Genomic DNA, 12,929 nt, shown 5'->3' on the forward strand with positions numbered 1-12,929 from the left:
TAATAAGGCGCTTAATGTAGGTTGATTTATATAGTGAAATGATTATATAAAAATAGTAACTTTTTATATAAATATCTTAAAATGATTTTAATGCAAGATAGTCAACATACTGAAGTGTTCAGATATGAATTTTTATGCAGATATATTAATTTTTGTGGCGTCAGGAAGGTTTTTCGTCGCGGCGCGTGAAATGAGTCAGATTCGGCGAATTTTCGTCGCAACTTCTGGTCAAGCTCGAGCAAAAACTACTGAAGCTAGGAAACCGTGTTTGGTGGCAAATGAAAGCTCTATTAATACAGATTAATAATCAGAAAAATAATTGGAAAGCACTAAATAAAAAAAAAGTTATAAGCAAAAAACTAGGACGTGTCCAAATCACGGCAAAAGGGCCGAAAAACAGGCTATTTTGTGACGGCTCGATGACAAATTTGAAATAGAGCTATCAAAAAATCCTTAGAGCTGGTCAAATTACATTGCCAAGAGGGGCTACATGCCAAATTAAAACCTTCTAGAGGCAATAGCATGCCACACTAGACAAAAACGGCAGAGTCAAAATCGCTCTCAATAGGGTTTACGTTTCGAGCTCTAGTGACGAAACTACTGGGAGTAGGGAAATGTTATGCATCATATTGGAAAGCACATTGGTAGGGCTAAATTATTTGTTAAATAAGTTTTTTGAAATTCTCAAAAAATGAGCGGGTTTCAGGGTTGGGAACTCAAAAATAGTTGTTTCCAGTCGTTTTTTGCGAATTTATTCGATTTTTTACCCTTTCGAGTCGGTTTTTGAGCCCGGTCGATTACTACAAAATATAGCCCTTTCGTTTTGCCGTCGATTGATACCAAAAACATTTCTGTAGCCCCAGAAATAAGGGAGTTATGGCGATTCGCACCAAAGCGGTTGATCTTCCCAAATTCGCAGCTTAATGACAGGGCCGGGGCAAGTTTCCGGTCCATAGTGTAGGGTGCACTGGTGTCAGTCATCAGAATTAGAGATGACCTTTCAGTTATTGCTCAAAATTAAATACTAAATAGACAGACTAAAGTACTACACTGCGAGTCTTCTTTAACCCGCGCGGTGCCGGCTATTTCAACCCCCGACCCGTCCGTAGTGCAGGTCGATTTTTCATTGTACTATTTTAAGCATATTTCCTTTGTTTGGATAGCCAGGATAGGCACTGCAGTATTCTTTTATTTATTTTGACTACCTCTACCGCAGTATCTCACACCGCGTACCGCACTGGGAAAGAAAAAAAAAAAATGGGACCGCACAACCGCAACCCGCACTACTCCGGAAAAAGTACCACACTACCGCAATGGCACTACTGATTTTTCAATACCGCGCCCACCTCTGTCGCTGAAGAATTAAGTCGAGGGCCATTTAAATGGGAATTACGTCAGATCGACCTGCCTACCGAGCCCTGAAGAAGCTCGATCTGCTCCAACAGCTAGTAAATCTCCCTCTCAGGTGAACTCTATCCAAACAGCTAATGGCTGCCTCGTGTCGGGCACGGATGGGCAGAGGGCTCGTTGGGGTGAGTACATTGAGCAGTTGTACACGGCCTAGTCGTACCCTCCACGTGGGCAGCTTCCAGATGCTGTCCCATGCTGGGTTGCAGATGGCGGATGCCGATCCACCCATCGACAATAGCCCGGCGACTCTCTGGCCGAGGTCAGAGAGGCTGTAGCAAAGTGAGAGGTGGAAAGGCACTTGACATCTGTAACATCAGTGCGGAGCTGTTCGAAGCTGGAGGTGAGGCTTGTATGAGTGAGTTGAATGCGGTCTTAACTCTTAACTGCCGTATGGCGGTACTACCATTCCTCCTGACTGGAATAGGGGGCTGGTCGTCCCTGTCTGGAGGGAAAGGGGACTGCCAAGATTGTAACAACTCCCGTGGTATTACACTGCTCAGTGTGCCAGGCAAGGTGCTTGCTCAGTACGTGTGCCAGGGAAGGTGCTTGCCCACCTATTGTTGATACGAATTCGCAGCCAGCTGCTGAAGCTGCAGAGACCTGAACAGTCTGGGTTCACGCCTGATAAGTCAACAACTGACCGTATCATATCCTAGCACTTCACGTATTGGTGGAACGTCGACGGCCGCTGTGAGTTTCGACAGGGGATGCCCTATGTCGATCTTAAGAAGGCGTTTGACTTAGTGCATCGCGAGGCACTCTGGGATCTCCTGTGACTCCGTGGGATTCCTGCAAGGACTATTGGCTTGCTGACTGGCCTGTATTCTGGAATTTCTGGGACTGATCAAGCGCGGTTCTAACGGGCAAAGCTTCCTCGGTGCCGGTATCTCCTGTTCCCGTTTCCTCGGCAGCTACATCCTGCTTAGCTGGACCACTTGTTCACACGATACTGGAGTTTGCTCCTGCGAGCGGCAGCGCACCTTGCGGCCAGTCTCGCACTAACTATAAACACCACCTGTGACCACCAGGTCCACGGCTGATTTTTGGCGAGAGTTTTCTTGTTTTTTGACGTGTCCGGTGTAATTTTAGGCCTCCTATCAATAGTACGTGACCTGTGTTCATGAATAAGCCAGGCATATGTTGGTGGAGTATTGAGTATTGAAATATAATATAATATGGTCGTTTTCCATCCACTAAACGCTATCGTTCTGGTTGTTCATATTTATGTAGAGTAAAAAAAAAACATGGGCTATAGTATATTCAGCGTTTTTGGACTGTGCAGGGCGTTGTTGACTTCTTTCTGAGGAGCATTTGGCCTTCTTGGCTCATTTTTGGGTTGCCTTTGGCCTTTTTCTGGCATTTATATGGTCTTCTATAAACTTGCACAGGGATTTCACTACACTTTTGGGCCACACCAACTCGTCAGACATTATAATGACTGTAATTTTGGCGTGAGAAGGCCACAAGAGTTTCCCACAACAGGAGAAAGATGACCGTCGTCACGGAACCACGGGAAGGCGGTCACTTCCATCTGCCAAGGGTGCCGGTATCCATTTTCCGTCCAACTTTGGGCAGCTGCTTGTCGAGCTTCTTTCCCGTGAATGCGGGAGTGAGGCAGGGCTATATGTCCTTGCCTCATCACTTTTCAACACTTGTATGGACTGAGTACTATAGGCAAAGTTGTGGACTAGAGTCCCTGCGGATCCTGGCGGAGTCGCTGCAGGTTATGGTGATGGCTTAATTTCTAGGCACTGCACGAGGAGGCGAAGTCCTTGGGACTTCAGAGGTCTCGAGCTCCTGGGCCAAGACTAAGGTACAGAAGGGCTTGCTAGATGAAACTTGCATCTGCAGTCTGTCCATGAATTGAATTGAATTTAGTGATTAAGCTCAGACTTTATGCGTATGGCGAGGACATTGCAAGATCTTGGAAAATTTCACATACCTTGTTATAGCGTAGTTCAGAACAACGGTGATCGAGTCTCGTCTGGAAGTCTTACGGCGGCCGATTGGCAATCAATTGGTCCACGGTATTATGGACTCGCTCAGCACGAGTTGTCGATCACTATATATAGCAGAAGGACAAATTAAGATCCGGATCGATCTTCTATTTATCTTTATCCGACGCCTTAAAATGGAAGACGCGGGAATTAACTCCCCTCACGGAGTGCATGGTCGCAGCAAAAGTGTCTCATTCCATCTCTCCCTGTTCTGGCACTCCCTCAGCCCACTCAGTGCTGCTACTTCTCTCACACCCTATTGATCCACTTCACAGGTGGTCTTCCCCTGACACGCGAGCCATCCCTCAATCCTTCCCTCATACACTCTCTTCACGAATTCATTCTCCCCCATTCTCATCACGTGTCCGATTCAGCGCGCCGCTTCACCCACTCCACGTACCACTCCACACTTCACTCCGGCCTTTCGCTTTAGCACCCATACCAAACCGCTTTCATTATAGTTTCTCCATCCCATTCTGAAACATCACATGCACCTCTTATAAAACTCATTTCCACTGCACGTATTTTCGATTGCCGTGCTGTACATAAACTTGTGATCTGTACAAAGGGCGTGAGTGCCACACGTGCTGTAAGGGTGACGAGGCACCGCTGCTGACGATGGTGGCGACGAAGTACGTAGGCACTAATGTGATCACGCACACGATAATTACCGTAGAAACACGACAAATTAATGCATGATATGATCAACGATAACGTTCATACGATATACAATAATTTTTTGACAGCATTAAAACATAATTTAAGGTTAAGGTTCGATACATGAACGCGCCCATGTCTCGGTTCCTACCTTACGAAGTACCCCGATGTTGTCATACTCATGTTTTCTTCTAACCTTCGAACCTCCCAGAAAGCCACAGAAAAGAGTGTGAGGATAAGAGAAGTGTGACAATAGCCAACAGTTAACTGTACTGACACGTTCGTGCAGCAAATATAGTTTTTATAATCCAATAAGGCCACAGTACGACAATTCTGGCTGGAGGTGTACGATGGGACAGTCAGCTGACAAGTGGCAGGTGAGGCTCAGTGGCACCATGCAGGCTGAGGGGATGAGGTATGGTGACGCTGCTCCGGCACTCCCTCTGGCCTCACGTGCTGCTGCTGCTGGTGCTGCTGCAGGTGTCCGAGAGTGCCTTCAACATATTCAGGTATCCTCTCAATAGAATAGAAAGGAAATATGGAAGTCTTCCGGAGAGCGAGCGTCTCAGGCTTAAGGAGGACACAAGGGACATGTTCTACTTCGGCTACGAGAGCTACATGAAGTACGCCTACCCCCAGGACGAGCTCAACCCCATCCTCTGCCGCGGCCGGGGCCCGGACCGCGAGGACCCGTGAGTGCCGACACTTGCTGCCCTCAAACTATTAATGACGGCATTTTTTTTTTACCATAATGATTGTTTCTGCTTCTGATACCCCAGTGTACCCCAATGATTAGGGGGCTTCGTGGTGCAGTGGTTAGCACACTCGGCTCACAACCGAGAGAGCCCGGGTTCGATTCCTGGGCGGAGTGGAAAAATTTGGGCGGCTTTTCCGATACCCAACGCCCCTGTCCACCCAGCAGTGAATGGGTACCAGGTATTAATCGGGGGTTGTGTCCTGTCTCCTGGGATCTGTTCCCTTCTCCTATAATTCCTTCCCCTTCTGTCTCTCTCCGGCATATAACCACAGATGTTGCGCCGACTAAACGAAACTTTCCAAACTTACAAACCCCAATGATTCTGCTTCTGCTTTTTCTGATATCCCAATGTACCCCAATGATTCTGTTTCTGCCTTTTCTGATACCCCAGTGTACCCCAATGATTGTTTCTGCCTCTGCTTCTTCTGATATCCCAGTGTACCCCAATGATTCTGTTTCTACCTTTTCTGATACCCCAGTATACACCAATGATTCTGTTTCTACCTTTTCTGATACCCCAGTATACACCAATGATTCTGTTTCTACCTTTTCTGATACCCCAGTATACACCAATGATTCTGTTTCTACCTTTTCTGATACCCCAGTGTACCCCAATGATTCTGTTTCTACCTTTTCTGATACCCCAGTATACACCAATGATTCTGTTTCTACCTTTTCTGATACCCCAGTGTACCCCAATGATTCTGTTTCTACCTTTTCTGAAACTCCACTGTACACCAATGATTCTGTTTCTGCCTTTTCTGATACCCCAGTGTACCCCAATGATTCTGTTTCTGCCTTTTCTGATACCCCAGTGTACCCCAATGATTCTGTTTCTACCTTTTCTGATACCCCAGTGTACCCCAATGATTCTGTTTCTGCCTTTTCTGATACCCCAGTGTACCCCAATGATTCTGTTTCTGCCTTTTCTGATACCCCAATGATTCTGTTTTTGCCTTTTCTGATACCCCTGTTTACCCCAATGATTCTGCTTCTGCTTTGTCTGATACCCCAGTGTACCCCAATGATTCTGTTTCTGCTTTTTCTGATACCCTAGTGTACCCCAATGATTCTGCTTCTACTTCTTCTGATACCCCAGTGTACCCCAATGATTCTGTTTCTGCCTTTTCTGATACCCCAGTGTACCCCAATGATTCTGTTTCTGCTTCTTCTGATACCCCAGTGTACCCCAATGATTCTGTTTCTGCCTTTTCTGATACCCCTGTGTACCCCAATGATTCTGTTTCTGCTTCTTCTGATACCCCAGTGTACCCCAATGATTCTGTTTCTGCTTCTTCTGATACCCCAGTGTACCCCAATGATTCTGTTTCTGCCTTTTCTGATACCCCAGTGTACCCCAATGATTCTGTTTCTGCCTTTTCTGATACCCCAGTGTACCCCAATGATTCTGTTTCTGCCTTTTCTGATACCCCAGTGTACCCCAATGATTCTGTTTCTGCTTCTTCTGATACCCCAGTGTACCCCAATGATTCTGTTTCTGCTTCTTCTGTTACCCCAATAATTGTGCTTCTGCTTCTTCTGTTACCCCAATAAATCTGCTTCTGCTTCTTCTGTTACCCCAATAATTCTGCTTCTGCTTCTTCTGTTACCCCAATAATTCTGCTTCTGCTTCTTCTGTTACCCCAATGATTCAACTTCTGCTTCTTCGGATACCCCATAAAGGCGTGCCCCTTCATGGTTTACCTTAGTGATTGTTAAGTGGCCAAGAGCTAACTTGACAGTCAAGTCGGTTGTGCTGGTTTCCCCACAGATTTGTGGCTATTTTCACACACTGTAATGGCAAGTGTGTCCTCAGCATGCTACCTGCAATCCAACAGAAGGGCTGAGGCAGCAGTGAGGGTGATGATGTGTGTGTCAAGAGGCGACTCTAGGAATGGGCAGCAGCATGGACTGCAGCAGGGTGATTCAGGCCCTCCTCCAGTACCTGAATACTCGACTGTGAGGCGTAGACAAGTCTCTGGCCCAATTGGCCACCTGTCAGCAGCTACATGATGGTGTCTCAGTTGCCTGACAGCTATAAGATGGAGCAGCACAGGGGGTGCACCCAGAGATTATAGCAGCGCCTATGGCGTCGTCATGAAGCCTCTTATTTGTCTTACTTGTTGAAAGTTATGGTGAAATCACCATGGCCAACTTGAAAGTCCACCACCTCCACCCTTTTCTTCTTTCTTCTTATCCTGTAGCTGGTCAGTGACACAGTTCAGCATTGTGCCCCGTTGGCTTGGGCTGTGTGGAATAGGAGGCTCATCTAGTATGGTTTTTAGAAATTTTTCGAGCTTCCTTTTGAATGTATCAATAGTATATACATTTTGTCATGTCCATAATTTCTCTTGGCAAGCAGTTGAAGAGCCTGGGACCAAAGTTATTGAAATGTTCGGCCTCAACAGTTTCTAGCTGCTGTGTCACTAGAGAGTTTTCTTGTAGCATGTTCTGCCAAACCTGGGGTGTGTCTGGCTCTTGATAGCCTCCTCTTCATGCGGGGCCTGTTGGACTGGTAGTCTAGTTTGATGGGGCCTGCCAGTCAGCCTGTTGAAGGTGCAGGCAAGTGTTTATAATGGGGACATCTTGTTTGGTCATGCTGCTGAACTCATCTTTGCTGCTCTGTAGAAAGTTTTGCTTGAGTACTGGGCCCATACTTATAAAGAAATGCGGAGTCTGACTTATGTCTATCCTAAGTGACGAGTTTTCAACCTAACTGGGGGCCCAGCTACCCCGGGTATTGGTGAACGTAAAGTTGCCAACAACGGTGAGTTAGCTTGAAAGATCAGTTATCTCATATGAAAATTAATGGGTAAGAATTCTTTAAAATGGTGAAAGTATTGAATACAAGCACATCATATTCATTATAATAGGATTTCATAAGGCTATAGTGAGCGTTGAAATGAAAAACGGTTTGGATGAGGCACGGTGGCTGTCTGGCAACAGCTGACAATGTTTACATTTGAAGGTCGATGCCTCAGCTGGAGACCCTGGGCTTATTCCTGCTCCAGACCAACTTTAGCTACTCACGCTGAGTCTCGGACTAACACACGGGATATAGGACTCCGCAGGGCTGGTTTGGGCTCTTGAGATGAGCCAGAGATGCAGTCTTAGCTCTATAAGTAGCCTATGGGGCCAGGTTGATAAATGCTCTTCAGAACAGCCCATAGGTAATTTTAAGGGGACCCAAAGTAAAAATACATGGAAATTAAAGGAAACATCATAGTGTGAAATCAAATTTATTTAGAAACTTTTCCATGCTGAATAGTGTTGCCTGGGGGTGGGGTTGACATCTGCAACAAGGGAAATAAAATAGATATGATTTATTATTAAATTTCCCCCAAAAAGTTTGAAATAAAGATGACAAACACCAATGATTAGATTCAGTGCCAAAATGCTTACTTTAATTCTCAAATGGTTAAAGTAAAAGGCTGATTTAGCACTTTTTTCTTATCATTATTCATATTATTGTTATATGTACTTTTTCCTACCATCCAAAAAAGTCATATACTGTATTTTTAAAAAAATAAAACATAATAATCATGATGAAAATACTAAATGCACTCCATGACATTTGTAATGCTTTCATTTACAAACAATTTGAAGCAAGAATCATGAAAATCTGTCAAGAAATAAGTGAGAAATTTTAACTTGAATGTTAATAACTTAAGGGGGGGGGGGTCACACAAGCTAGTCTCTCTGAAGTTTTCTGTTGAGATTTTCTGCAGAAACATGAAACTGTTCACGTTTTCACTCAAGCGGCCTTCAGGCAGGGGGAGTCACTCTATGAATTTGCTGACCTCTGATGAAAAAGACCGACATGCTGATATCCTAGATTCTGGTCAGATTTTTGCTGAGTCCCATAAAATTAGGCTAACCTTGAGTCTCTGCAGAACACTTCAGAGAAACTAGCTTGTGTAGCCCCTCTTTTACCAAATGAGAAAACTGCAATTTAAGCTGAACGTTGACACGTCATTGGCCCCCTGGCATGTAGAGGTCCCTCTGAAAGTGCCTATTCCTCATCTTCTTCTTGAGAGGGGTGTCCATTGCTGCATTCTTCAATTCCAAGTAGTTCTTCACTATGAAAGTAAGTGGAACCCCCATGTGTGCATATAAGTGTTGGCATCCATATACCCATCATTATATTCACTTGCTGCCTGGGCCACAGCAAAATCCAGCTTGTTCTTGGCTCCAGGGATGTGTTTTGAGTAATAGAGCCATACTCTGGCATGAAGGATTCATTAGTATCATGAGTGAATCCCTTGAGGCATCTCTGCATCATTGTGTCAGATATCAGATGCTCATATACTTGACAAACAAGTGTCAGTTTGATGAGAAATAAGTTTCCACAGCATATCTTTTCCAAAGACTTTACTGGCAATGTTATGTGCAATATCTTCAAACACCTTCTTTTGCACTATTATATATTTATCAGAGGCAGGTGTTTTCTCTTGCGACCGGAAGTTTCAGTGGTGTTAGTGGAGGGAGGTGCAGGTTCAGGGGTGGCGGGTGACTCGGTATCACCTGCTGCAGCAACCACTGTTTCTCCCATTTTCTTTATTGTTTTCACTTCTCTTGCTTTCTGAAGATATTCCCTTTTTTTTCCAAGTCATTTGCTAGGCATCCTCATCCTTCAGCAAGCTTGTGAGGGTCAGAGAACAATGATTATTTTTTTGTCAAAACCCGAGTGACGTGTGACGAATCTGCTCTCTATGACGGCAATAATTACCTGATGTGAAATGCCTTCCGCACGCTTTCCAGAGGTCAGGATTTGAAGTCTGGGCTCTGGAAATCCTTGATAACCTGAGGCTGCTTCTTTCCCTCGTCAACTACCTGCGGTGATCATCCCGAGTCGGCACTTTAGGAATGCCATAAAAAGAGACCTGGGTGTTTGTTGGACTTATTCCAACACCCAATCACGCAACAAGTGTGGCATCGCTGTTCTTACACACACACTCGCAAACAAACAAGCAGGAGCCAAAGACAACCCAAGGAGTTATTACGATAGTCTGTGAGACAACCCTTCGTCGTGGCTACCTGTCAGTGTTTCCATGGTAACCCAGTTTGTTGGTCTCACGCTCCCATGATGCACCGCAGCGTGACGTCAATCGAAAATACTCTATTACCGGGTGTGGAGTGTGAGTGAAAGGACCCACCTAGTGACACTCAGCGATTGGCAGTTGCCAATATTCACCACTGTAAAAAAATATTTCTAAGCCTATGAAAACGTGGAAAATGCCAGCGTGGTGTGGGGATTTAAATATCACGTGGGCCACCCCCACTGCTAAATTATTCAGGAAAATTACTTAGAATGCAGTGATTTCTTTGAAACTTCGTGAGTGTTGCCAGATGATTGCCCAAAAGGATGGGTCACTCAACTCATATACGTCTGATGCCAGATTTTGGACAAGTTTTCACAATCACCAGTGGTGTCCCGCAGGACTTTGTCCTATCTCCCACTCTCTTCCTGTTACGTATTCAGCAATGATCTTTCCACTCATACGCTGATGACTCTACTCTGCATTATTCAACTTTTTTCAACAGAAGACCTTAAAATTCCCAACAGGAATTACAAGACTCCAGACTGGAGGCTGCAGAACACTTAACCTCAGACCTTGCTGTCATTTCTACTTGGGGCAGGAATAATCTGGTGTCCTTCAACACCTCAAAAACTCAATTTCTCCACCTATCAACTCGACACAATCTTCCAAACACCTTTCTCCTATTCCTCGACAACACTCAGCTGTCACCTTCTTCTACGCTAAATATCCTCGGTCTATCATTAACTCAAAATCGTAACTGAAAACCACATCTCTCACTAAATCAGGTGCTCTGTATCGTCTCCTCCAGTTCTTTTTCCCTACACAGATGTTGTCCATATACAGGGTCCTTGTCCGCCCTCGTATGGAGTATGCATCTCGTGTGGGGGGCCTCCACTCACACAGCCCTTTTGGACAGAGTTATTATTATTTTTATTATTTTTCATTACATTGAATTTTTCTTGAGTCAAAAAGGTGGTCAGAAACCAAACCCCCCAGTAACATGTATTCCTATAAGGGAAAGTTGGTTCTTCATTCGACAATTTTGCCATTCAACCACTTTCTTTGGAAGACGCCTCTGCTGCACATCAGGGGGTTCCATAATGTATGTTGGGGAGACAGTAGCAGCTTCTCATTCCCCCACTTACTGTCTAATCATTTGGAAGTCTCCCCTCCAACTTCCTGTTCTTACTTCAGAAAATAAAAGAACCTGTATTGAGAGAGTTTGAATAATTTTTGTCTGGATTGGTTTTTGAAATAAATTTTTGTTTTGATCTGCAGGTCCAATATCAACATCAATGACATCCTTGGTGATTACTCCCTCACCCTTATTGACACCCTGGACACACTGGCCATCTTGGGGGATGTGAAGGAATTCCGTCATGCTGTCCAACTTGTTATAGAAAATGTCAACTTTGACAAAAACTCAACTGTGCAGGTGTTTGAGGCTAATATAAGGTAAACAAATTTGCTTTTCGTATGTAGATATTCTTTCCTCTGTGTTTCTGATACCATTGTGTTATCTGCATAGATCCCAAGTAAAAAACAATTGAAGAGATAAATATTTTTACATATTGCAATGAGTGACAATGTTTATCATTTACAGATTACTGGGTGCTTTACTGTCAGCACACTTGCTTATAGAAGACAAAAGTCAGCCTTTTGGGAATCTGGAACCAGAGTGGTATAATGGAGAGTTGCTGGAAATGGCATCTGATCTTGCCTCGCGCTTCATGCCAGCTTTTGAGAACTCAAAGACTGGTCTTCCACATCCAAGGGTAGGAGAAATATTTACTGAAAAATTGTTTACCTTATACTTAAGCCTATACCTACCTATACCAAGACTATACCAAGAAAGACACAATGAGGCCTTTTTAACTTCCTACCTTTTGTTTACAGGAAGCAGGGTAGGTTATTAGTAAATATGATCAAAGGTATCCCACAGAAACAGTGTCTGTGTCAGTAGCTGTGGTAGTTTGGTCTTACTTGAATGTTGGTAAATGTTTAGTCCAAAGCAGTTATTTGTTGTGATTCCCATGTACCAATAAATCAGTCTTCCAGGTAAACCTTCGTAGTGGGGTGCCCCAGGGGAGCCGTACAGATACCTGCACAGCAGGTGCTGGCTCCCTGTTGGTTGAGTTTGGAATATTGAGTCGCCTGATTGGGGATCCTGTCTACGAGCTTTCAGCCAGAAGAGCTAATAGGGTCCTTTGGAAACTCAGAGATGCAGAAACAGGTTTATTAGGTAAGTGTGGTGTTTACAGCTTGTCAACAAGAAAATGACTTCAAAATAACTCTTATTTTAAACCATCAAGATCACTCTTGATATATATATATATATATATATATATATATATATATATATATATATATATATATATATATATATATATATATATATATATATATATATATATATATATATATATATATATATATATATATATATATATATATATATATATATATATATATATATATATATATATATATATATATATATATATATATATATATATATATATATATATATATATATATATATATATATATATATATATATATATATATATGCTATTTTGTGTGATTTCATTGTAGGTCTGCCCTTGAATATATCATGACACTTTTTTCCTTACAAGAGCAAGGAGGAATCTTTTTGTTAACCAAGGCTATATGCCACTTTGCTCTAGCTTATTTTTACTCTTCCTCAGCATTTTTATCATCTGTATTCTTTAGCTTGTCACTAATAGTCATATATTTTTATGTGATCCTGTATAATTCCTTGCAGAGTCTTCATCAGTGTTACCATGCCTTTTAATCCAGACCACTTTATACTGCATGCCTAAACATGTTGCTGTTTGATCTTTGTGTATAATTTGGAGAAGAGCGCTAATAAAGTTGCTCTTATTTTATAAATTGGATCAATTTTTATTATATCTGAATGTTATATTTGGCTACATCATCATTACCTCTCAGGCAGGCAGTATTATTGACATTGAAGTGTATTCAAGGTGCATAATTTGCAATATAAATCACGGTCAAAATGGTCTCAGTTTCAGAAAAGAAAAT

General features: G+C 43.2%; 1 protein-coding gene across 3 annotated transcripts in view; it reads left to right on the forward strand.

Moving 5' to 3' along the window:
• The first annotated feature begins 4,428 nt into the window (after positions 1–4,428).
• Positions 4,429–12,929, forward strand: part of LOC127001165 (ER degradation-enhancing alpha-mannosidase-like protein 1) — a 30,996-nt gene continuing 22,495 nt past the window's right edge. For 2 of the 3 annotated variants that reach the window (XR_007754833.1, XM_050865381.1), the window contains exons 1-4: positions 4,429–4,756; positions 11,142–11,318; positions 11,467–11,638; positions 11,922–12,105. Coding sequence is in view for 2 of the 3 variants with exons in the window: in XM_050865381.1 (XP_050721338.1) it covers positions 4,482–4,756; positions 11,142–11,318; positions 11,467–11,638; positions 11,922–12,105 (808 nt within the window). In the remaining variant the exon portion in view is untranslated. The remainder of the gene's footprint in view (positions 4,757–11,141; positions 11,319–11,466; positions 11,639–11,921; positions 12,106–12,929) is intronic. The other variant, XM_050865380.1, reaches the window with a different exon arrangement.

The sequence above is a fragment of the Eriocheir sinensis genome, chromosome 20 (genome assembly GCF_024679095.1).
Source record: "Eriocheir sinensis breed Jianghai 21 chromosome 20, ASM2467909v1, whole genome shotgun sequence".
In the NCBI taxonomy this organism is placed as follows: Eukaryota; Metazoa; Arthropoda; class Malacostraca; order Decapoda; family Varunidae; genus Eriocheir; species Eriocheir sinensis.